Source organism: Tachysurus fulvidraco, chromosome 23 (genome assembly GCF_022655615.1).
Source record: "Tachysurus fulvidraco isolate hzauxx_2018 chromosome 23, HZAU_PFXX_2.0, whole genome shotgun sequence".
NCBI classification, from domain to species: Eukaryota; Metazoa; Chordata; class Actinopteri; order Siluriformes; family Bagridae; genus Tachysurus; species Tachysurus fulvidraco.
The window spans coordinates 7,794,764-7,822,570 of NC_062540.1; the positions used below are offsets into that span (position 1 = coordinate 7,794,764).

General features: G+C 40.1%; 1 protein-coding gene across 9 annotated transcripts in view; it reads left to right on the top strand.

The window, feature by feature from the left end:
• The window catches only part of znf512b (zinc finger protein 512B), a 111,264-nt gene that overhangs the window by 32,401 nt on the left and 51,056 nt on the right, over positions 1 to 27,807 (top strand). For 8 of the 9 annotated variants that reach the window (XM_047806967.1, XM_047806971.1, XM_047806964.1 and 5 more), the window contains 2 exons: positions 17,778 to 17,980; positions 25,922 to 26,166. In XM_047806967.1, coding sequence (XP_047662923.1) covers positions 17,778 to 17,980; positions 25,922 to 26,166 — 448 coding nt within the window. The remainder of the gene's footprint in view (positions 1 to 17,777; positions 17,981 to 25,921; positions 26,167 to 27,807) is intronic. The other variant, XM_047806966.1, reaches the window with a different exon arrangement.

A 27,807-nucleotide genomic window follows, 5' to 3' on the forward strand; every position in this document is an offset into this window, starting at 1 on the left:
TTTATTAACCCTTGTGGACACTTTAGAATTACTACCCTTTTGTGATGTTCGTGGCCAAAAACATCCACTAAATTAAACTTATATTAATTTGATATATTTTTATATATTTTTTTTGCATAAGTCTGTTATTCAACCTCATTTCCAATCAAAACCACAATTTGGTTTTAAATGTTTTTTATTATGTAGTAATTAATTAGTGATTTTGCCGAAATTTGCCGAAAAATACACACATTTTTAATATAGATATTTTTATTAGATGTACCTCATAATGTATTTCATACACATTATCATTTACATATCAAGGCTGTTTTTTTCCATTGGTTGCTATTATAACTAAGTTTTTTCATTGCACAGACATGACATGAAAAAAGAACGCATTTCTACTTGTTTATGGTTCTTTCTGCTTGGAAGAGGTAAAATCTGCAATTTTTACTGTTGACCAAAATATTGGGCCATTGACATGGAGTTCTATGAGAGTAAACAGAGGTGTGTGTGTGTATGAGAGAGAGAGAGAGAGAGAGAGAGAGAGAGAGAGAGAGAGAGAGAGAGAATGCTGCCTTTTGATGGTGAGAAGTACAGACTACACAAAAAGAAGGTACGTTTATTTAAACACTTGCATGCTCTGCTGCTAATCATTTGTTATTTGATGGTGAGAAGTGCAGCAAGCACCATGCAGAGAGGCATAAAGAGAAGAATTAATACAGCTGAAGTGGCAGAAATGCAGTCTGACCCATCCAGTGATCTGCAGGATACATCTACTTCTGACACCACTGGCTCAGGAGAGTCAGATGCTGAGTTTGTTGTGGCAGCTCCATCACACTCTGTAGATTCCTCCACAAAAGCAGAGACATATTCAGAGGATTCTGAATCAGGGTGGATCAGCAGAAATGGAGTAGTATGGTTTCTGACCAATGCCGAGACTTTTTTTTTCCTGGCTGCAAAAGGTGTGAATCCAAGGCCAACCCGTTATGCTATTGCGAGGATGTGGATCTGGAGACCACATTTAATTTATTTTTAACAGAGGAGATGGATACCAACCTCCATGGGCATCGCACCATAAAAAAATTATCCGAGGTGGACACCACTGATCTCCGAGCATACATGGGCCTCTTGATATTTGGTGGCATTTACAAGTCAAGAGAGGAATCCACATGCCTAAAAAGCCACACAAGTATGGACTAAAAATCTGGGTTACTGCAGATGCCACAACATCATATGCCTGGAGACGTAAAGTTTAAATAGAAAGGGCAGGTGATGTAGCAGAGGTGGGCCAGGACAAGTACTTTGACCTGGATATGTGGAAGGGCTCCAGGGCGACACTGTGATGTGACAATTTCTTTTACATCATTTTCACTTGCTCAGGGGCTGCTCAAGAAAAAAATTACCTTGGTTGGGACTGTGAGGAGGAACAAACGAGAGCTGCCACCCAGCCTGGTACAAATTAAAGGTCAGCCTGTCCTCTCTTCTTTTTCTGCATTTACGAAGAAAGGAAGGTGTGTGTTTTGCCCAAAAGTTAAAAAAAGGACCATAGGCACCTGCATCCAGTGTGGAAATCCTATATGCAAAGTGCACCAGGCTACATACTGTCAGTCACGCTGGAAAGACTGAACCCAAGCATGCACACACACACACACACACACACACACACACACACACACACACACACACACACACACAAACGTACGCACACACACTAAATAGTTTGTTTTTAGTTATTCCTCCATTCTTTTGCACAATTGTTCAGTTCATTTTGGTTCATAGTAAATTATGTTCATAAATTTGATGTGGAGTAGTTTTTTTTATAGAAAAACATGAAAAAATGATCACTGAAAGATTTCTGGTAGTTTTAACTTGCTTTACCATCTAGAGAAGACACACACATACAGTACACAGAAATACACTGTTCTGTGCTCATTACTGCATAGAAGGCTTTTATTGCACAGGCCTGTGTAATGGAGTAAAAATGACAAATTTTAGCTCTTTTAGGTTTTTTCGTGTCATGGCCATGCAGTGAAAAAATGTGTTCATAATGGAGGCTAATGGGGCCACGATATGTAAATAGGGAAAAAACTAACAATGCATAAAAGCTGGGGGCGCTGTGGAGTCGTGGACTGAGATGGCAGCTTAGTTTGAGTGTTCCCCGCGACTTTGCAAATATTTTGAAAATACGACTTATTCAGACTTAAAACCGGGTCAGCGCGATGTCTAAACAATCAACTATTGAAGACTGTGGGGCTGGACCAAAACCACGCGTCTCACAAAGAAACAGAACAACTACTACGAATGTGTCAGCCGCTGATACTGCTAATAGCATAGCCGATGCACAACAGGCTGACCTAGCTGCGGTGCTAAGTGAGTTGCTGTCTTTGCGTACCACGGTTTCTTTGATTGACACAAAGATAAATGCTGTGGATGACTTTGGGACTAAGCTTGACAATGTGGAGAAACGTATATCTGAGATGAATGGTTCTGTTGATGCCATGCAGAGAAGTTTTGCTGATCTAAATGCGGATATTATTGCTAATGGTAAGCGGCTAACAGAGGCTGAGGACCGAATAGGGACCGCCGAAGATGACATAGAAAGAGTGAAATTGCAGCTGAATGATGCTGTAAAACGCGTTGCTTATTTGGAGTCAAAGACGGAGGACTTGGAGAATCATGGGAGACGCAAGAATCTGAGGCTTGTGGGACTTCCAGAGTCAGCGGAGAAAACTCGACCCATGGTGGAGTTCATACAACACATGTTACCGATCTGGCTGGGTCTTGATACCTCTAGACCCTTCGTCTTGGAAAGGCACACCGTACTTTGGCAAAACCGAGACCGGGTCAGAGCAGAGCAGTAATCATTCGTTTTTCACTATTTCAAGATCGGGAGTTTGTGTTTCAAACATCCAAAAAGCGTGAGATCACCCACGAGAATCACAAGATCTTTTTTGCACAAGACTTCTCAGCGGAAACCATGAAGACACAGAGTCCTTTTAACGCAGTGAAGAAAAAGTTCATTGAAGCTGGATCCTTTAGGGGATTTCAATTACATCCTTGCAAGATGAGGTTTCTTCAAGAGGGGAATGTAATTCTTTTCTCTACACCTGAAGAAGCTGAGAAATTCCTATTGAACTAGGTTTGTAATTTAAACACGGCCACGGAATATGGATAGTCGTACTGGACTTGAGGACAAAAAGACATTTTTTGTTACGCCCCAAGTAGGCTCGTGTAATTTAATTTTTGTATTTTTATATGGCTGAGTCGTTTGGCATTAAAAATGGTGAAATGCAGAGTTACGGAAACGAGCTGGGTGGGCTGTCTAAGGAGTGTATCTATACAGTTTTTGCCACTCCTTGTTGGTGTGGATTGGCATTGCCCTTACATAGTTTGTTTAAGTAAGGGAAGGGAATGGGATGTCAAGGATTAAGGGGTTTTATTTTAATGGGCTTATTTTTTTTTTTACTTGTTTTAATTTGTATGTCACACTCAATATGAATATGCATTATGTTCTTAAAGTGTTATGGAAAATCCTAATTTGTCGGATTTGAGATTTACAAGTTGGAATGTCCGGGGACTCAATAAGTTAACTAAATTAAAGCAGGTTATGAACAGGCTTAAAAACTTGCATTCTAAAATAATTTTTCTTCAGGAAGTCCATCTTACAATTTCTGAAATGAAACATGTGCGACGGAGATGGCCTGGTCAAGTGATACACGCAACGTATAATAATTATGCTCGAGGTGTTCTAATTCTTATTCATAAGACAATTCCTTTTCAACTTACTAATATTGTTCAAGACCCTCAAGGAAGGTTTGTTATTGTTCAGGGTAATATATTTCCTATTGCAATAAATCTGGCTAGCATCTACGGACCTAATGAAGACAAACCCAAATTCTTTGAAAATTTCTTTTTAACTTTATCGTCTTTACACGTCCTAAATATAATAGGTGGGGACTTTAATTGTACTTTGGACCCTCTGGTAGATCGATCAACAAAAACAGATCCCCAAAAGTCTCAATCTAGGAAAACCATAATACAATATATGACTGACTTGAATTTGACAGAGATATGGAGGAAACGTAATCCAGGTAAGCTGGAATATTCTTGTTATTCAGGGATGCATAAATCTAGATCATGTATTGATTATTTTTTAGTATCTCAAGAATTGGTGTCAAAAATCAAAAACTGTTGGTATGATTGTATAGTTATAAGTGACCATTCGCCCATCTCCTTATCTATATTTTTTTTGATAAAAATAGTCCTTAATTATAAGTTTGTTGAATATGTTGGAAAGAGGATAGACAATTATTTTGAAATTAATACTGATCAAACTAATGCATCAATTAGATGGGAAGCATTTAAAGCATACATTAGAGGGGAAATTATCAGTTTCACAAGCACTAGAAGCAAGGAACAAAAGTCAGAAATGGTTAAATTAGAGAAACAAATAAAATCACTGGAAATAGACATAAGTAAGCATGAGGACTATGGCAAACAAAAACAATTATTAGCTCTAAGAACACAATACAACAAGCTTACATGTGATAAGGCAGCAAAAAAGTCTACTGTGGTTGAACCAAGCTTTTTATGATCAGGGGGAAAAGGCCGGTAAATTGTTAGCATGGAGAATTAAAAAAATAGAGTCTGAAAGAGCCATTAATGGCATAACCATGCAATCAGGTGGGATCACGAATGATCCACAAGACATCAATAATGAATTCAAAGACTTTTATCAATCATTGTATAGATCAGACACTTTTGCCGATTTTGTTGATCGAGATTTTTCTTGACCATCTTCAATTTCAAGTACTTACTGAGGAGGCCAGGATAGAATTGGATAATGATATAACTGAACAAGAATTATTGCAAGCCATAAAAAACGTAAATTCAGGTAAAGTTCCTGGGCCAGACGGCTTGCCTATAGAATTTTACAAAACTTTTCAGAAGCGGTTGTTAACTCCGCTTCTGAATATGTTTAATGAATCATTTGATATTGGTAGCCTACCTCCAACTTTAAGACTTGCTACAATAACCCTTATTTCGAAACCTGGTAAAGCATCAACTGACTGCTCATCTTACAGGCCAATTAGTCTTATGGGAGTGGACACAAAAATATTATGTAAGGTTCTTGCTAAAAGACTAGATCCATATGTCCCTTTTTTAGTGCAAAATGATCAGAATGGATTTGTAAGGAGCCATCAGGGCTTTCATAACATCAGACGAGTCCTTAATATAATTCACTATAATAATAATGCCAGAGACAATGCACTATTGTCTTTAGATGCAAGACAGGCATTTGATAGAATAGAGTGGCCCTATTTGTTCAATGTACTGCCGAGATATGGAATTGGGGGAAAGTTTTTAAAATGGATTCAGTTACTATACACTGAACCGGTGGCATGTGTAAGGACTAATAATAATCTATCAAGCCAAATAACTTTAGAAAGATCAACCTGTCAGGGATGCCCTCTGTCCCCATTATTGTTTGTTTTGGCCATTGAGCTGCTAGCCACAAAATGAAGCAAATCTGTCAGGAATTACTATCGGAGACCAAGAACATAGAATATCGCTATATGCAGATGATGTGATACTTTTCTTGTCCAAGTTATCAACTAGCATTCCAGTAATATTACAATTAATTAATAGGTTTGGTAAGTTTTCGGGATATAATATTAATGACACAAAATCTTCCATACTCTTCCTAAACCAGGAGGAAAGGAGTAATCTAGTCATAGGATCGCCATTTTTTAATGCAAGAGAAGGATTTACGTATCTTGGAGTTAAGATTAACCCCAATTTGATAAAATTGTTCAATCAAATTACGATCCGTTAATGGGTGAAGTACGTGAATCAATTGAAAAATGGACAACAATGCCCATATCAAAGATTGGCCGAATTAATTTGATTAAGATGGTAATTCTGCCGAAATATTTATACTTGTTTCAATCACTCCCACTGCCACTGCCAAATCATTTTTTTAAGGAAATTAACAAGATCCTTTGTAGGTTTATCTGGAACAAGAGAAAGCCTAGACTTAGGCTTAGATTATTGTATCTTCCATATGACAGGGGTGGTTTACAGATACCGAGTTTACAGTGGTATTACTGTATGGGGTCAGAATTGTTTCGTTATTCTGAATAAATACACTATGATCCACAAATAAATATAAAGAGTTTCGCAAATATTTTTACAAATTTCACAAAAAGAAATGAAATTCACAAATAAATAAAATGGGATTTGCAAATAAAAAGATATTTATAAATTGTATTTATTTGCGAATTGCTTCCTGCTCATTTGTGAATCGCGTTCTGTGCATTTGTGAATCACTGCACGCATTTGTGAATCGCGTTCTGTGCATTTGTGAATCACGGCACGCATTTGTGGATTGCGTTCTGTGCATTTGCGCATTTGAAACATTTCTAATGTCAAGACGTGCACAAGAATCCACAAATAGGTGGACTCCGCCCACCGTCTACTCCAGCCAATCACGTTCTGATTTACTCGCTCTTCACACTACCCCTGGACCCATTGATGATGCTGAAATCGTTTCCAAAGAAAGCAGAATTGAACTAACCCTTAGTGCTGGCTACAATCCATACAGGGTTACCAGATTGGGCTGGAATCTGCGACAGATGTTTTTTATTTGTTTTTTTTAATCGTATTTTGCAGTACATATTACACTGTGATAGTGTGAGTAAATCAGAACGTGATTGGTTTGAGGTAGACCGTGCCACGATTGGTCAGCGCCACGAGACCGTTGTCCGATTGGCTGGAGTAGACGGTGGGCGGAGTCCACCTATTTGTGAATTCTTGTGCACGTCTTGACGTTAGAAATGTTTCAAATCCACAAATGCACAGAACGCGATTCACAAATGCACAGAACGCGATTCACAAATGAGCAGGAAGCAATTCGCAAATAAATACAATTTATAAATATTTTTTTTATTTGCAAATCCCATTTTATTTATTTGTGAATTTCATTTCTTTTTGAAATTTGTAAAAATATTTGTGAAACTCTTTATATTTATTTGTGGATCATAGTGTATTTATTCAGAATAACGAAACAATTCTGACCCCATATTACTGGGCCGCTCAGCTTCGATGTGCTATGTTTTACTTCCTCACACAGTCTCCTCCAGCCTGGGTCTCTATTGAACAAACAATATCTAAACTTCCATTAAGATTATACTTATATTAATCAGACCCAAAGACTTTGAAAAAGCAAACAACAAATCCTTTCCTAAAGAATACTATTGATATATGGTTCAAAGCTCACAAACATATTGGTGATACACCTTCTATTTCTCAGTTCTCTCCTATTTGGGGTAATGCACAGTTCATTCCGGGCAGGTTTTAAGGTTTGGGCTGGTAGAGGTGTGCAAAAAATTGGAGATTTATATGACAAAGGCATTCTGTTAACATTTAATGACCTGAGTATGAAATATTCAATACCTCAAAAACATTTTTTTAAGTATTTACAATTGAAACATTTTATTTCATCAAAGCATTGTGATGCCCTTCGGGAACCGCCGCTGTCTTGTCTGGAGAATACTATGATTAAACATGGACATGGGAAGCACCAAATTTCTATATTATATGCTACACTTATCTCATATGATAAGGAATCTAGTAAAGATAGAATGAGCGCTTGGAGTTTGGACATTAAAGAGGATATCGAGGAAACTGAGTGGTCACGAGCATGCTTAAAAACTCAAATACAAACCATTAATACAAGAATGAAGTTACTGCAACATAAATGGCTGATGAGGACATATATAACCCCTGAAATGCTTAGCAAATGGTCCCCGGACATTCCAGACACATGTGTGAAATGTTTAATTGAGAAGGGAACTTTAATTAATTGTGTATGGGAGTGCCCTAAATTGGTAAATTTTTGGAAAATGGTTGTCAGTACCCTGAGTAACATCATAAAAACTCAAATACCATGCATTGCAAAACTTTGTATTCTGGGGATATACCCAGATCATCTTTCTGTCAATAACAATCAGAGGACTCTTTTCGACTTTGGCCTTCTGCAGGCCAGGAGGATGATTGCTTTGAGCTGGAAAGAGACTGAAATACCTTCTGCATACTCTTGGATCAAAGAGATGGCAATGTGTGTTACTTTAGAGAAGTTAACGTACATTACAAGGGGTAAAGTACAGCAATTTGAAGAGATGTGGGCACCTTTATTTGATTTCCTTAAGAAATAAAATGATGCATGTAATAAGGCTCTGAGTGGGGCAAATTTATTTTTTTTATTTTTATTTTTATTTATTTTTTTTTATTTTCCCCTGTTTTGTTTAATTTTAACTGCTGCTGTTTTGATTAACATATTTGGAAGGTTTTTGTATTTTATTTTATTTTTGGTGATACAATTTTTGTAATTTGGTTATTGGTTGTGGTTAGTATTAAAGAAAAATCAATAAAAAATATTGTTGAAAACAAAAAAACAATGCATAAAAGCCAATGTTATTAGGAATCTGTGACCTATCCAAGACTTGTCATTAATTTAATTGATAATTTTAAAAAACAAAAAAAATGTATTTAGCACTGTAGTTTTGATGATGGACAGAAAAGTACCATGTTGGGCAATGCTTAAAGAGCACAAGCTGATGCAATCTATGCACTGATAGCTCAGTTGTTCCCCTCTTTGAAGGACTTCTTCAGAGCAGGGGAACACCATGGCAACAGAGATGGTCTGTCATGATGGTATGCCCTGTGGGCCCAAAGTCCAGCGGCAGGGGACACACTGTGACCAAATAGCTAACACATGCTCCTCACATGACTGCCGCCCGGGTGCTGAAAGGACAGCACCACTACTGCACCCTAATGTTGTGTAAAGCAAGAAGGCATATGGCAACAGAAGCAAACATGGAGGGTGGCCAATCAAAGTGAAGGCAATCACGCACCCTCCAGCAGAAGCAGAGAAGGAAGAGGCACAGTTCATACATCAAGGTGTGACAAATGCTTACAGGACATGGTATATAAAGGAGTTTGGAGTTTGCAAATATCTTCAAAGGGACTGAGCTGTTAAATGGTGAGTGTACCATACACTTAGTCCCATTTGCATTCCCAGTAGTCCACCCACAAAGGTGCACTTTTCTCAAAAGAAGCTTCAGCATAGAGAAGCAAGGAGTTCCCAACTTCAGTGTTTTGGATGCTAGTTTGGGTTATGGGGCTATTAAGCACACTAAGGAATCTTTAAGCCTGACCACATTCAATACAGTTTTAATTTTATTTCCCAGTTTATGTGTGTAACCCATGTTAGCAAGACACTAAGTCATGACTTCACAGGAATGCCCCAGCTGAACTGAAACACGTGAACACTCAGGCTCGGGAAGTGGACTCAAACGCAGAGCACAGATGACAGAATTTGCAGTCTGTAAGAAGGCCTCAGATGTTCTTACCATGCCAGAACTGGGAGACCAGAGGGTGCCTCCCCATGGAGACTCCAAGTATGGGTGTGTAGCAATGGAAATAGCTGCCCTGTGCTCTTTGTGGGGGCTAACCCTACTGAGAGGTGAGCATAAAGTCAAACTCGCTGATGATACAACGGTGATAGGCCTGATCACCGACAAGACGGCCTACAGAGAAGAGGTGAGCACCCTGACTAAATGGTGTCAGAAGAACCACCTCTCACTAAACATTGAAAAGACCAAGGAGCTGGTGGTAGATTTCAGGAGACAGAGCAGAGAACACAGACCCATCACCATCGACAAGACACCTGTGGAGCGTGTGAGCAGCTTTAAGTTTCTGGGTGTTAACATCAGTGAGGATCTCACCTGGTCCACACACACTGACGCAGTGCTGAAGAAGGCACACTAACGCCTCTTCTTCCTGGGACGGCTGAGGAAGTTTGGAATGAGCCCCAGCATCCTCAGAACATTTTACACCTGCACTATAGAGAGCATCCTGACGGGCTGCATCACTGCCTGGTTTGGAACCAGCACTGCTGGCAACCGTAAAGCTCTGAAAAGGGTCGTGCGAACTGCCAGCCACATTGTTGGAGGTGAGCTTCCCTCCCTCCAGGACATCTACAACAGGCGGTGTATAAGAAAAGCTCGGAGGTTCACTAATCACTCCAGCCACCCGTCCCACAGACTGCTCTCTCTGCTCCCCTCAGGAAGACGTCTCCGCAGCAACCGAACCCTCACTAGTCGACTGAGGGTAGCTTTTTCCCTATTGCATTTGAAATAATGGTACTGAGCATTTTGCACATTTTTTTAACCTGTTTGTAAATTGTTCTATTTATGTTTCTTACTATTGTATGTAAATGGCTCTGCAATTTCTGGAGCTTGCTCCGAAGAATTTCACTCACCATGGCACATGTGCCATGGTGATGTGACAATAAAGGTGACTTGACTTGACTTGACTTAAAGAAATTCCAGCACTGAAACAATCGGGCAGTGGACTGGGTCTAGGTGGTGCACCCGAATATCAAGTTTTATTTTCTTTAAGACTTAGGGTTAGGGTTATATATAATACATCTAATAACCTAAAATGTTTGGTCTGACATCAAACGTCCAATGCTTTAAGTTGTTTAACACATCTAGATGTAAGTATCAGGAAATGAAAGTTATATTTCTAATCTATCATCACATTAATCTTTTGATCTGAAATTCAGATGTCTTCAGTGTTGTAACGAGGCATCATAAGGCTGATGATCCATTTGCAGCTTTTTATTAATCATAGACAAAACAGGCACGGTCAGGGCAGGCAAACACAACAACGTAGAGCAGGCGGAAATCATAAACTGGAAACAGGCAAAAAGGTCAGGACAGGCAGCAAACAATCGAGAAACCAAAGACAGGAACAGGGTCAAAAACCAGAACAGGAAACAAACATGGAAACGCTCAGACTTACTACAAAAGCAAATCGAGACTTGCACCAGGGTCAAGTTGAAGTGCGCTTAAGTAGCGTGGGAGGTGTAATTAGCCCCGGTTCGGGAATTGTGGAAAATGCAGTCCGGAAGTGGCTAGTACTCCGGAGACGCTTCTCTGTGTTGGAGCATGGGGAGCGAGGCAGGTGCTTCAGTCGTGACAAGTTGTAGCAGAGCCACATAAGGTGACAATGGCTTAATGCCGAAATGTTGTATAGAGTAAGCATTACCTGATTGTGTACACCGGTAATATATTCTGTTGCATTTGTGTTGCCCCGTTTACCGCTCTTAAGAGACCCGCCGATGACGTCACGCGACATCGCTTCACTTCCGGGTTCCCCCCCCATATAAGGAAGCGGGCCGACGGCGTTCGGGGTGGCGAGGTTAATGGCGATTGGTGCACCAGCTGATACTGTAAGGAGGGTTCGCGGTTTCGGTGTGGATTATTCGGGGGTTGTTTAGCGCGGAGAGACTCATTGTGGAATATTCCTCCCTTTATCGGATTATTCACCGGTGAGGACGCTAGTACACCCATCCACAAGCCGGACTTCCTATCACGTCACTACATCCGGTGAGATTGCGCCATATAAGGACATTTATACTCACCGAGGCCTTAAAGGACACTACACACCTACGTGCACACGCACACGCACACACCTCATGGCTTTGGTTTTTTGTGTGTATATATTTGTTTTTGTATATATTGGTAAATATAAATTTTGTATAATACACTTGGGTTGGTTTATATTGGTGTGTCTGTCTGTTTTCTGGTATAACAACTGTATTAGGGAGTGGGGCCCCATTTAATCGTGTACGGTTTAGGTGTGACTTACACGTGAACCGTTACATAGTGGTGGCCCGTACGGGGGGCCGCTCCATTTATTTAGCATTTTTTTGTAATATTTTGTTTATTATTACTATTATTGCTATTATTATTTGTATTGTTATTTTTTTACTATGGATTCAGAACAGACCACACCACTCACTGTTATAGATGCTGACGTGGTTAGTGGTAACAACACTCCTGTTAATGAACAAAACACTGCTAATGCCAGTCCTGATGCAGATTTTACTGCAGGCCCATTTGTAACTAGATGTAATCCAACAGCTGAAATAACATCTATGCTTAGCTCTTTGTATATTTCTGATGGTGATGAGTCTGAGGATAATAATGAGGAAAGCTGTGTGATGAATGTTGAGTTGATACAAACAATGCAAACTGATATTGCGCAGCTTAAGGTGGATTTATTGGCCCTTAGCTCACAGGTACACTCGTTGAATCACGATTTCAAGCAGTCTGTTGAGAGTACCCTAAATCGGGAAACCAGTTTCAGGGAGGCAGTGGACGCTGGCTTAGCAGAGTTGCAGGAGGGTTTCCAGATGTCCCTGGAGAAGCTGGAAAGAGCGGTGACAGACTGTTTTCTAAGGAGGGATGCAAAATGGGAAAGTCAGATGAAGAAATTGCGACTGACAAGCACTCCCACCCTCGCCAGACTACAGGCCTACACTCCAGCTAGTTCTCCCGTTACACCCATCCACCTTCCCAAGACACCGGTTCCAGCTACCAGAGCTAAAGTGCCTCCACCCAAGCCTACCAATACCACCTATAGCATTGCGACTCCTACTGCCAGGCAACCCTCTAGTGAGCTTACCCCTCCGGCAGCAGCCAATATATCGTCCTTCTGTGCTCGTCCTCCCATCCGCCTGGAATTTCCCACATTTGGTGATGCCTGTGAAACGGCAGATGTACTAAACTTCATCGAGCAATGTGAAAACTACTTGGACATCAGACCACTCCCCAGTGTGGAACTAATTGGTACTCTGAGCACTGTATTGAGAGGATCGGCTTTGAGCTGGTGGAAGGCTGAAAAAACAAAGGTCACGGACTGGCAGTCTTTCAAAGAGGCTTTTATGGCGGCGTTCCTACCAGATGACTACCTCACGGAGGTGGAAGACAAACTCCGATCACTGGTACAGCAACCTCGACAACGCCTGAGAGACTTCGCCTATGACTACAGAGCCCTCTGCCTCAAGTGGAAGCCCGACATCACAGAGGACGAATTAGTGAGACGTATCCTCAACAACATCAACCCGAGAGTTGCAGGCTGCCTGAGGGGAACGATAACCACCGTGGAACAACTGGTGAAGGTTGGGTCCATGGTGGAGAAGGATTGCCTTGGGGCGAAAGACTACTGGCAGAAGGTGGGGCAGAACGGGAAGGAAAGGAGCAGCAAGAGGCCGACTGATCGCTCTTCCCCCAAAAACCTGGCAGGGGTCTCCATCGCTCAACCCCAGGTGCTGTCATCACTTCTGCTGGTACCAGTAACGGTGAAAGGGAAAGAGGTGAGCGCTGTACTGGACACAGGGAGCACTTATACTCTAATGCAAGAGAACCTCTGGCTACAACTAACCGGAGAGACCCCCACAAGCACCTCACGGTCCACACAGAGATTCATCATGGCGGATGGAAAGATACACCAAGCGGTGGAGAAAAGGACGGTCAGCTATAAATGGCATGAAAAGGAGTGTGGAGTGGACACTTACATAATGAAGGATGCCCACCTGGCCTTCCCACCTATAGCGGGGTTGGACTTTCTAACGGCTACCGGAGCCATCCTAGAGGTGGGACGATGCCGGTATGCTCTCGACACAGAAAAGGGTTACATATACCACCCCTTCCTTCCATCCCATGGCCTTCCCGGGCTGAACACCATGACCGCCCCTACGCCGTCTGATCCAACAGCTGTTCTGAGTCTGTACTACGCCTTACCTCCCACGTTGATCCACCCAGCATTAGCTCCCCTGCATCCTGTTATTAACCCTACCTGGGACACTGGAAATCAGGAGGAGCTGCAAAGGTTGATGTCCAACTGGCCTCACACCACCTCCGGTAACCTGGGAAAAACCGCAGTGGTTCGACACAACATTCACATGACCGACAACATCCCCATTAAGTCCAGAGCATACAGAGTCTCTCCTTTCAAGAAACAGATCATTGAAGACCAAGTCGACCAGATGCTCAAAGACCACATTATTGAGCCTTCTTTCTCTCCATGGTCGTCCCCAGTAGTCCTCGTGCCTAAACCTGATGGTTCCCACAGGTTCTGTGTGGACTATCAGCAAGACCATTCCTGATGCCTATCCAATGCCGCTCATCCACGACATCTTGGAATCCATGGAAGGCGCCTCCTGGTTCAGCACTTTGGATTTGCAATCGGGTTACTGGCAAGTGGAAATGGAGAAGGAGAGCAAAGAAAAAACTGCTTTTATCACCACCAAGGGGCTGTACCAATTCCGCTCCATGCCATTTGGGCTTAAGAACGCGGCTGCCACATTCCAGAGGCTCATGGAGAAGGTCCTGGCTGATCTGAGGGGGAAGATCTGCTTCGTATACATTGATGACATCATAGTATACTCGCCATCCTTGAAACACCATTCTCAACATCTAAATGCCATATTACAAAGACTGAGTCAAGCTAACCTTACATTGAATATGAAGAAATGTCATTTCTTCAAACGACAGCTGAAATTTCTGGGCCATATCGTCTCTGAGAGGGGAGTGGAGGTCGACCCAGAAAAAATGCTGGCCGTTGCACACTATCCCTCCCCTGCTGACCTCAAGGCACTGCAATGTTTTCTGGGTTTGGCTGGCTGGTACCATAAATTCATCCCTCACTTTGCAGACATCACTGCTCCATTGAATCGACTAAAAAAGAAAGGAGTGAAGTGGGAATGGACCCCTGAATGCCAGAAAGCTATGGATGACTTGAAACAGGCCTTACAAAACCCACCCGTTCTGGTGCAGCCTGACCTCAACCTGCCATTCCAAGTCCATACAGATGCCAGCGACGTTGGCCTGGGAGCTATACTTAGCCAGAGTTCAGCGGAAGGAGAGAAGGTGGTGGCCTATGCCTCGAGGACCCTAAGAGGAGCAGAGTTGAATTACTCCACCTCCGAAAAAGAGTGTTTAGCCGTGGTCTGGGCTGTGGAAAAATGGAGACATTACCTGGAAGGAAGGCAGTGTGACATTTTTACAGATCATGCAGCTCTGGCTTGGGCCTTCAACTGCCTCAAGACCTCCTCACGTCTGACCCGCTGGACGCTCCGCCTACAACAGTTCTGCGTCCAGGTACACCACAGGAAAGGCTGTCTTAACCTAGGGCCTGATGCATTGTCCAGAGCTTACCTACCTGGAAAGGCTAAAGAGGTACCCTGTCTAGTCATGTCACCTCTCAGATATACCTCCGACATCCCTCACACCCTAGACGAAATAGCTACTGCACAAGGCAGCGACAGTAACATCCCCCATCTACAAGCAGATAGCAAAGACAGAAAGGTCCAGGGTAAGCAAATCACCTTTGAGGTCCACCAGGGGGTGTTATACCGCCGGATTCCTTTGAAGAACCAGGGGGAGAAGTTCCAGTTGGTGGTCCCTCAATCATTAGTACCTGGTTTCCTGCACTACTTCCATGACAACCCTTTAGGAGGACACCTGGGTAGGCTGAAAACTCTGCTAAGGCTGTTGGATGTAGCTTGGTGGCCTTCTGTCCGGAAAGACGTCTGGCAGTACGTCAAGGGCTGTGAGGTGTGTCAGAAATACAAGCCAGAAAACTCAAAACCCAGCGGCTTTCTGCAAAGCACCCAGGTCCAAGAACCAGGCCACATGCTGGGGATGGATTTAATGGGGCCCTTCCCAGTGAGCAAGAAGCAGAATACTTACCTCCTGGTAATAGTGGACTATTTCACTAAGTGGGTAGAGATGTTTCCCCTAGAGATGGTAAAACTCAGAAATTAATCAAAATTCTCAGGGAAGACATATTTACCCGTTGGGGGGTTCCCAAATATCTGGTATCGGACCGAGGGCCTCAATTCACCTCCTGTGTCCTCTCTGAACTCTGTAAGGCCTGGGGAAGCATCCAGAAACTCACCACCAGCTATCACCCACAAACTAATCTAACTGAGAGGATAAACCGGACATTAAAAACAATGATTGCCTCCTATATGGGAATATACCACCAAAACTGGGACCAGTGGTTACCTGAGTTCCGCTTTGCCCTTAACACGGCCCATCAAGAGACCACCGGCAAAACACCAGCAGAGCTCATGATTGGCCGGCAGTTACAAGGTCCGCTGGAACGGCTTATCCATAAACCACCTTCACCCGACCAAGCCGCATACAACATGATTGAAAGGCAAACCATCATGGCAGAGGAGGTAAAGCGTAGAGTGGCAGCACAACAATCTAGACACGCTAGATATTATAATGCTCGACGGAAGGATGCGCAGTTCCAGCCGGGCGATCTAGTCTGGATTAAAACGCACCCACTCTCTTCGGCCTCAAATAAATTCTCTGCTAAGCTAGTGCCCAAGTGGGAGGGACCAGCTGAAATTAAAAAAAGAATGGGGCCAGTAAATTACACAGTCTGTTGCGGAAACCCACCTAAAAACGAAATTGTAAATGTGGTTAACCTAAAACGTTGGTATGGACGCTCTCCTTCGGCGCCGATGGCTGGGGGGGGGTCTATGTAGCAGAGCCACATAAGGTGACAATGGCTTAATGCCGAAATGTTGTATAGAGTAAGCATTACCTGATTGTGTACACCGGTAATATATTCTGTTGCATTTGTGTTGCCCCGTTTACCGCTCTTAAGAGACCCGCCGATGACGTCACGCGACATCGCTTCACTTCTGGGTTCCCCCCCCCATATAAGGAAGCTGGCCGACGGCGTTCGGGGTGGCGAGGTTAATGGCGATTGGTGCACCAGCTGATACTGTAAGGAGGGTTCGCGGTTTCGGTGTGGATTATTCGGGGGTTGTTTAGCGCGGAGAGACTCATTGTGGAATATTCCTCCCTTTATCGGATTATTCACCGGTGAGGACGCTAGTACACCCATCCACAAGCCGGACTTCCTATCACGTCACTACATCCGGTGAGATTGCGCCATATAAGGACATTTATACTCACCGAGGCCTTAAAGGACACTACACACCTACGCGCACACGCACACGGACACACCTCATGGCTTTGGTTTTTTGTGTGTATATATTTGTTTTTGTATATATTGGTAAATATAAATTTTGTATAATACACTTGGGTTGGTTTATATTGGTGTGTCTGTCTGTTTTCTGGTATAACAACTGTATTAGGGAGTGGGGCCCCATTTAATCGTGTATGGTTTAGGTGTGACTTACACGTGAACCGTTACAAAGTGTATAGGAACACTAAATAGAGTTACAGTACTTTCAGATATGTTGCAATACTTTTTACAATGTTTTTTTTTTACACTGTATTTATATTTGATGATTTATAATCACTAGTGCTTTGTTAATGTTATTGTTTGTTTTTAGTTTGATTAAATAAGGTTATCTAAAAAAAAACTTCCACAGTTATTACTATATCCAAAGTTTTCATTCCTGAGTGTAAGTGTAAGTGTAAATGAGTGTTTTATTGTGTGTGCATGATGAACTGCTACCTATTCAGGTTGTCCCCCATTCCTAGTGATCCTGGGATAGATGAACTGCTACAGTACCTATTCAGGTTGTCCCCCATTACTAGTGATCATGGGATATGCTAGTGATCATGGGATATGGGATATTGACCAATGTAAAGTGGTGTTGAAAAAGAATGATACTGAAGAAGATAGAATTAATGATCATTAATTTCACCCAGTTTACCAAAAGTGTTTAATGAACAGATTGATAAACAATGAAATACAAAGTTTTGACAGCTTAAATGCAGGTGACTGCAGCAGACTAATTTGTTTGACCTTAATGGTAAGCTGACTGACATTCCAGGGAAAACATATATTTTATACAACATAAATACATATTTGCTTTAAATGTACAGTTGCCAAATTCAGTGGCTATTTTCAGTGTATACTCAGGTCAATCTTTGTCCGTGTGTTCTCAGGATACATTGGCGGAGAAGTTCAGTTATAGCTGTCCATACTGTGAGGCTGCGTTCACCACAAAGGTCCACCTGCAGAAACACAAGCTTTGGAATCATTCAGAGAGGGTCAACAAGGAGAGCAAGATAGCAGTCACCATGGAGCCAATGGCTGAGCTGAAAGCTAAGCCCAAACTGCTATCAAACCCTGTAAATTCTAATAAGAGGTGAGAGAAGCACTATAAAAGCCTTACATTTTTACCATTGATGAAGGTTGTTTTAAACCAATTATTTAAGTAAAATTTTTGGACAAAATTTATTTACAATAAATTTAATTGATACAAATGGCTACTTATTGAGATATTTAGTTTGACTTGATGTAAATCAACTGTCTATTGTATAGGTGTTCATTTCTTATCATTGCCATTCTGTTTACACTGTGGAGCTCCTGTACTACAACAAATTCCTCGTATGTGAAAACATACTTGGCAATAAAGACCTTTCTGATTCTGATTCTGATCAAGTCTGGATAACACATTGACAGATTTTAAATGATTCAGCAGAGCCGCATGAGATCATTTCACTACTTGTGTGCCTAAACATTTGTCTATATATAGGTATACACACACTTAAATTAATCAGCAATAGCTAGCTATAACACACTACACAGGTTTTTCTGTTAGAATGTAGGTGTAATAATATTGATTTACATCCTATAATGCCATGAAAATTTTGGAGGGAAATATAGATGGATTTCTATAGCTGCAATTTTTTTAGCTAACGAGTGACCATGAGTCAAGTCAAGAGTCAAGAAGCTTTTATTGTCATTTCAATCATATATAGGTGTTGCAGTACACAGTGAAATGAGACAAAGGACCATGGTGCTACATAAAACAAAGACAGAGATAAGGACTTTAGTAAGTAGTCCTATCCACATAAAGTGCATCTGTTCAGCCTGGTGCAAACAGTGAAAGATAAAAGACAAAAAGACAGTGCAGGACAAAATACAGTGTTAAACAAAAAATACAAGGCATTATACAAAAGACATTACACAAAAAAACAATACACAAAAGCAGCACTGACAAGTGTAAATACTGTATGTGCAATATTGCATGTGCAGAAATACTGGAATGAGCACTTTAGTATTATAGCAGCAGTTACATGAGGTATTGTAATGTATTGTGCATTGAACTGAGAGTTAATGACAAAAAGGTTTTTACTGAATTTCTGTTGATAGAAAAAATGTTTATGGTCTATAAATGTCCATGAATGAATGATGTGAATATAGGGGGCATGCTTTTACATTTATCTTAAGGTCTTTTCAGTAATATTAATTTATTATTCTCTATATCACTCTGCACTCTTAAAAAGCTCTTCTCAGAGCCACCCTGTCTGTATTTAGACAATAACTTCATTTTATAGTGTAAAGCATGTATCTACATCTTACATGACTGAAAAAAACATTCCCAAATTAACAATAAAGATAACTTTTAAAGGGTATTACCATTTTGGTACGAACGGAAAAGCGGTGTGATTCTTGATCCATACCTACTGTCCTGGTACATTACTTTTAAAGTGAAGGCCTCACTTCCTGGATATGCTGTTGTGCAGGCATCACAGCAGTCCACAGTAGTTCAAAAGCACATCAGATATTAGATTCCCTTCTGCTTGTTTTGGCACCCCAGCAGCTTTGTTGTTTGACCTGCACAGGACATAGCATTGCACAGCATTGAATGCATGTGTGAGTTTCATCATGTAGAAGAAAATTGCTGAACCCCATTTTGAGCACCCACATGTCCTAAACTGTGGATTTGTTCAGCACTCCCCCAGGAACTACATATTTCCTCCTTTTATCTGTGCACCAGCAGAATCTACACATGTAACCTTTATTCACCCAAGACCACACTTCTAATGCAGGAGCATTAGTATACATACAGTATTTCTCAGAAGTGAGTACACCCCTCACATTTTTGGAAATTTTTTAAAAATCTTTTTATGTGACAACACTGAAGAAATGACTCTGTGCTACAATGTAAAGTGAGTGTACAGCTTGTATAACAGTGTAAATTTGCTGTCCCCTCCAAATAACAACACATAGCCATTAATGTCTAAACCGTTGGCAACAAAAGTGAGTACACCCCTAAGTGAAAATGTCCAAATTGGGCCCAAAGTGTCAATATTGTGTGTGGCCACCATTATTTTCCAGCACTGCCTTAACCCTCTTGGGCATGGAGTTCACTAGAGTGTCACAGGTTGCCACTGGAGTCCTCTTCCACTCCTCCATGATGACATCACTGAGTGGATGTTAGAGACCTTGCGCTCCTCCACCTTCTGTTTGAGGATGCCCCACAGATACCTACTGTTCATACCTACTCTCCTGGTACATTACTGTGGCCAGCAGTTTAGACATTAATGGCTGTGTGTTGAGTTATTTTGAGGGGACAACAAATTTACACTGTTAAACAAACTGTAAACTCACTATTTTACATTGTAGCAAAATGTCATTTCTTCGGTGTTGTCACATGAAAAGATATAATAAAATATTTACAAAAATGTGAGGGGAATAAGAATACATATACAATAGAATTTGAGAAGCGGAGAGTTTTGAGGTCTGTAAACAACAACGACTAGAAACACTGGAGAGAAAATTAGGAATGCTTGATCACATAATAGCTAAGGACAATGTACATTGTTTGCATTGTTTGGTGTCCTGGGACATAAAGTGTTTTAGTATTTGGTTGGTCACTGGGAAAAAAAAGGAAGAATTTTCTTTACCCTTACTTATATTTGCTCTACTTTCAGAAGTATACAATGAAGAGAATACAATGTCCACAATATTGTGAACTTGGCTGTGTCTATGTTTTCAGCTGGCCTTTTTGCAGAGAGAAAATATGGGGTCAGAATTGTTTCGTTATTCTGAATAAATACACTATGATCCACAAATAAATATAAAGAGTTTCACAAATATTTTTACAAATTTCACAAAAAGAAATGAAATTCACAAATAAATTTGCAAATAAAAAAATATTTACAAATTGTATTTATTCGCGAATTGCATCCTGTTCATTTGTGAATCGCGTTCTGTGCATTTGTGAATCACGGCACGCATTTGTGAATCGCGTTCTGTGCATTTGAAACATTTCTAACTTCAAGACGTGCACAAGAATCCACAAATAGGTGGGCTCTGCCCACCGTCTACTCCAGCCAATCGGACAACGGTCTCGTGGCGCTGACCAATCGTGGCACGGTCTACCTCAAACCAATCACGTTCTGATTTACTCGCACTATCACAGTGTAATATGTATTGCAAAATACGATAAAAAAAACAACAAAAAAAAAAACAAATAAAAAATATTTGTCGCAGATTCGAGCCCAATCTGGTAACCCTGTATGGATTGTAGCCAGCACTAAGGGTTAGTTCAATTCTGCTTTCTTTGGAAACGATTTCAGCATCATCAATGGGTCAGGGGTAGTGTGAAGAGCGAGTAAATCAGAACGTGATTGGCTGGAGTAGACGGTGGGCGGAGTCCACCTATTTGTGGATTCTTGTGCACGTCTTGACGTTAGAAATGTTTCAAATCCACAAATGCACAGAATGCAATCCACAAATGCGTGCAGTGATTCACAAATGCACAGAACGCGATTCACAAATGAACAGGAAGCAATTCGCAAATAAATACAATTTATAAATATTTGTTTATTTGCAAATCCCATTTTATTTATTTGTGAATTTCATTTCTTTTTGTGAAATTTGTAAAAATATTTGTGAAACTCTTTATATTTATTTGTGGATCATAGTGTATTTATTCAGAATAACGAAACAATTCTGACCCCATAAGAAAAAGCTGTCAGACTCAGGGATTGCTATGCTTTCTGTGTCGATTAGTATCAAATTTAGAGGCATATTTGCCACATTTTAATTTTCTTTCTCTACACCTAATGCTCACCATAATACCATAATAGATGCACCATCACAGACCCGACCTACAAAATTTTCTCATGGATGTCTCCACTATAATAGTACTTCAGTAAGAAGGATACAGTGCATCTGCAAAGTATTCACAGTGCTTTACTCTTTTTTTTTTACATTTGGTTGTTACAGCCTTATTCCAAAATGGATTAAATTAATTATTTTTCTTAAAATTCTACAAACAATACACTATAATGACAACACAAAAGACGTTTGCTTGAAATCTTTCCAAATGTATTAAAATAAAATATTTAAAAAATCCAGGAAGTGATTCAGCTACTTCTTAACTGAATTGCTTAGATAAGCAAGAACAGGAGAAATAATCTCTATTGGTTTTTGTTGTTGTTGTTGTTTCTACTAGTGGTTGTTCTTCTGCAAAATAGTTTTGCCTGTTTTTTAGAACACTGTAATTTGTTATCAGTAGACTGTAGTATCTGAGCACATAATTAACATAATTTAATTAGCCTACAGGTCACTGCTGCAATAAAAGGGCTATGTACAGATGGATCAGTTTGTTGTTCTTGCTTCTTTTTTTGAACAGTCTGCCAATTGTTTTCATAAGTGTCCCTCAGAGAACATCTCAAATGTTTTGTAACCATTTCTGTTGTTATCAGCTTATTACAGTATTTTGGATCTATCTATCTATCTATCTATCTATCTATCTATCTATCTATCTATCTATCTATATATATATATATATATATATATATATATATATATATATATATATATGTATACAGGGCTCTCATGTTTTGAAGATAGGCAAGCGTGACATTTCCAAACCCCCAATTTTCATTGGTTGTTGCGTTAAATCTTTCCCAGATAGATTTTCTGATTGGCTATTGTGTAGCCTCTTTTTTTGATTGGGTGATAAGTGTCAGGCTCGACTAAGAACTCCAGGTGATGTGCTTGATTCCTGCCCGGTTCCAGTAGAGACAGCGGTGCGGACTGATACGTTTTGTTAAATACGCATATAAAATATATGATAAATAGTCAAAAAGTTTTTCTGTGTGAGAAATATTATGTGTGGTGGGAGAGCGTGACAAAAGACCCAAATGCGTGACTGTCACTCTCAATGCCTGACACTTGACAGCTCTGTAAATATACAGTGTGTGTGTGTGTACATATATATATATATATATATATATATATATATATATATATATATATATATATATAGTTTCTCATTAATCTACACTCAATACCACATAATGACAAAATGAGAACAGAATGTCTGCAAATTTATTAAAAAGAAAAAAGTGAAATATCAAAGGGCGGCAGTGATGGTTGTCCTTCTGGAACTTTGTCCCATCTCCACACAGGATCCGTGGAGCTCAGACAGAGTGACCATAAAGTTCTTGGTAACCTCTCTTACTAAGGCCTTTCTACTCTGATTGCTCAATTTGGCCAAATAACCAGCTCTTTGAAATGTCCTGGTGGTGTCAAACCGCTTCCATTTGAGAGTATTACCAGTGGCCACTGTGCAACAGATTTTTTAAATATATTTATTTAGCAACAATCCTGTTTCTGAGATCTGTTTGCTCTGATATGCATTGTCAGCTGTGAGGCCTTCTATAAAGAGGTGTGAAATAAATAAATCATCCGCATGCCACCCACCTGCACCATAATTTTCTCTGATTAGGATATCTGCACCCTATTTTCAGCCGATCCACACCCAATCGTCACATTACAATTATACTAATTCTTAGTTTTCATCATGATGATATAGTCAATTGATGGTTCTTTTTTAACAGCGCATTCAATGCAGTTATAGTGAACATAATATGCTGGACAGTGACTTCTTTTAAATGAACATTTATTTATTTATTTGTTTGTTTATTTATTTAAAAGGTTCTTCAGGTTAAGCTACATTTTATTAATAACATAAACACAGGCTTTACACCCTCTCAGACTTTAGCTAGAATTTCATTGTTTCTGTCAACTTCCTGAACAGGCAAAGTCATTCCTGAGCAATGACTGGATATTGGCTATTAGGCCCAAATTTTCTAAATAAAATTTGTAATATTATACTGCAAATAAAAAAATACATAAAAAAACAATTAAGAAGTTTTTTTCTGCGCTTGTTGCAGGAATGCACGAGATTCTCCTTGAAAGCCGCTGCAGCCCTGGGAATCAATCTGGTTTCTTGCAGAACAAAAGCAAATTTTCCCCTGATATTTAGAGTATGTAGTTAATATTTGCATCATTATTGACTTGTGCCTACCTCATCCACCTGCTACCCACCTGAAATTAATTAAAATGTAATTTTTTATGAACCGCAGCGCCCCCGGATATAACCACGATCCGTGTATCACTATTACACACCATTTTAAATATTATTGAGTGATTGGAGGAAGTGATGGCAAACTTTGAGTCCTAAAATATTAAAGCTGTTGTTTACCATAGTGGTATCAAGATTCCTGGTTCCACTTTCGACAGCAGGAAACATGTTTATATTCCTGTATTCCTTAATATAAGCTGTAAATTACAGAACGGTTGCATTCTTTAATAATATTATAACGTCTTGTTATACTTTTTTATGCATTAAATTACATTTATTAATTTCTTAGATTTTATTCAAAGCAACTTACAAATGAAAGAGTAAGTGCATTTTTTTGTGATGACAATTTAGAGTTTAGTTAATTATTCAAACTCTCCTGATTGAGGTTTGATTCTTATTTCACCATTAAAGTACATTTAGTTTGAAAATTCTGAAGGGGATTGATGGAGTGGGCTATGAGTCCCAAGAATGGTGTGTTGTAGTAGTCCAGTTTTGAGAGCCTAGACAAGTAGCTATAATTTGTTACTGTTATACAGAATTACATCCATTTTGATACACTCACCGTCTTTATATTCATGCAGCTATCGAATCTGCGAGACATGTGGCAGCAGTGACATGCAAAAAAATCATATTTGTCATATACAAATAAACATGTTCAGGAAATGTTCGCATCAAACATAAGAATGAATTAAAAAGTCAGCTCTCCGTAACTTTGATGTTGGCTAGACTGAGTATTTCAAAAAGTCCTGATCTTCACACAGAAAAGTCTGTTTACACAGAATGGTTTATGAAAAAGCACTGATAAAAGCACAATATCTGCCTTATTAATTCTATTACTAGTTACCTCAGTAGACTAAGTAGCAGTAGCTCGCTTCCTAGATAGATGCAGCTAAATTAGCCACAAAAATAAAGCTGACTCTCTAATTTAGCACTATAATTTATTTAGTAGTATGTGTACAACTATGCAATAATCTTCGCCTAAGTATCAATAGCAATGTGTCAGGGGATGTTGCTATGATAATTTCTCTACACCAACTGTTAAGATAACCCACTACTGAATGCAAATTAACACTAAACACCAATTTCATGTTAATTTAGTTGCAATCAAGTAAGTGTCATAAATTGACACTTGAAAAATAACTGAAGCTATATTTTTTTGTGAGGGCCAAAAACTGACACTTCAAAAACGGTGCATTAACTGGTTATTTGCAGGCATCTCAATCTGCATGTGTGCATGAGTGTAACTACATTTGGTAAGATGTGTTCTGTTATTAATGTAATTTAATCTTTTGCAGATAATTGCATTGGTATGCAATTCTCTTAGTTCCAGATAAACAAGTCATGTGAATGTTCACGTTTGTTAATAAATGAAATTACAATGGATGGAGCAAAGCATAACAATCATTTAAGTTCTTGCCATTTTTATTCTTAAAAATAACAGCAAATATTTCTTAATTGAAGAGTAATCCATGAAATTAAGTTTTTAAATGTCAGTTGTGGATCTTGTAGCTGGTTTGAGTTGAGTTACTGTATTACTGAAGATTCTTGCCTTTTTTGTAGGATTGTGTATGTATTTGTGTGTATGTGTGGTGGGGGTATTCATTATTTATCATTCTTTAACTGGATGACTGACACTTCATTATTCAGATAAGAAACAACTTGCACTTTCTTTGTTCTATGTCTGTACTAAATGTTTCCACATCCTATTCCTGCTTCCATCAATATTTAGAAACTGACTATTTAGGATAATTCAGCTATAAACATAGACAAATTAATACACAATAAATAATTACTTTAAAAAACCTCTGACCTGTCAATAATGGTAATTATGATTCATGACCTGTCAAAACTAATAAAACATTTGACAACTAATAAAAATGCACATTTGTTTCTCTCTGTTGATATGACTGCATTAAGAGTGTGTGGGCCTTGTCGCAGGCCTATGAAGAACAGTTCTTCATCACGAGTCTTTTTAAAAATAAAAAAGACCCAGGAAATGTCCCAGCCCTCACAGAATGGTGAGCGCACTGACCAGAGGACAGAGAAAACCCAAGAGTCCAGCTCCAAGCAACAGCAACAAAAGGAATCTCTATCAGATGCTTGGTGCAGTGAAAGCAGGGAAAGCACTTTCCCTGAAGAAGACCCAGAAAGAATGAAGCATAGTAAGGTTAACTTACTCCTTTCCTAAAGCTATGACATACAGTCTTTAAAAGTGTTATGTGTTAATACTAGTTTTTCAAAGTTTTATGTATACACCCACACACACACACACACACACACACACACACACACACACACACACACACACACACACACACACACACACACACACACACATACAGGTTTTAGCTTGGAGCTCACATAGTGAAAAAAGTGGTTTGTAGCTGTAGCTTTTGTAGCTGAACAGTAGCACAGAACACATCCTCAGTAAGACCATAAAAGGTCATCTAAATCACATTACTCCAGCTTCTTTGTCTTCTGTGTATGTTGGTGTTTATTGTCTGTTTTACTGTCTAAGGCTAGGGCAAAAGAAGGTATATTAAAACTAGGTTATTTTCTTCATTATCATGGCGATTGGTGGGCTCTTGAAGCAGCCGAGTTTGTGCATTGCAACCAGTTGCACTTCGCATTCTCTGCTCTCACTTGGCTCCAGGCTGGAGTCCCGAGTCTTTCGAGATAGGATGTCGGCTTTGAGTAGGTTCCAGGTTGAGTTAGCAAAAATGAAACCATAAACAGTGAGACCCTTCTCTCATCATCTCTGCTTCAACTCCAGGAGTTGACCCGACCCAAATGAGAAATTATTAGGAGCTTGATGATGAGTGGTATGCCACTGAATTCCTTACTGAAAACAGCCAGTGTAGTTCATGCTGTTGAAGGCAATTATTTAAAAAAAAATGTGCATTGTCGCCATGCTCGTTTGGCTGTATTTCAGCTAAACATGACTCTAATTCCTCTACTTTGGCTCGTGGTGCTCACTTTTCCATTTCTTCTGAAACGAATATGAAATTATTATTATTTTCTGCAGCAGACTCAGAGAAGTTTTGATGTGGGCAATGAGAAGCAAGCAGGTGTCAAATTTCCACCACATTTTTGGTGTTCTAAAAGCTCCAGGAGGTGACCAAATGAGCTATTTCTAAGCTTAGCTTAGATTGGCCTTATGAAAGGTTATTGTCTACTCTGAGCTTGATAATCGCTACTTAACTTCACTCTGTTTTCCACCTCCGAACAAACATATCACATTTTTTACATCTCACTGAGGTGTCAAGTTTGTGGAATGAGTGGTATTCTGCCTGTTTATTCTCCTCAGATATTGCTGATTATCCAGTCATTGTAGGCCTAGATGAACAAGGCTATGCAGTGATGCATAGAGTTGAAGAGATGCTTGGGACCTATCGCTTCCCTCTTTATTGGCTGCATGAAGAAAGTCTTCACTCCCATTGAGGCCCTTTTAAGACACAAAGGCCTTATAGGGAAGGCCAACAGTCTCGCAGGTTAAGTTGGTTCTGTGCTGCACACAATGGCAGCTTTGCAGGCAGACCAAGCTCAGAAAGGAATCCCAATGCCCCTGATCCTTATGTGTCCCTGCCTCCTGAGTTAGCCACTGCCAGCTCGCTGGTTCAGGTCACTAGTCAAGGTGAGCACAACGAGAGGCTACCACCACTCTTAAACCACCTGACAGTGTGAAAGCTTCTGGATAATGTGGGAAAAGGCTACAGAAACCAGTTTGCAGCTTTCTCTGTGTGCTGCCCACTGTTTTTGCCAAAGACCAAACCTTATTCCTCTAAGAGGAACTTCTTTTGCAT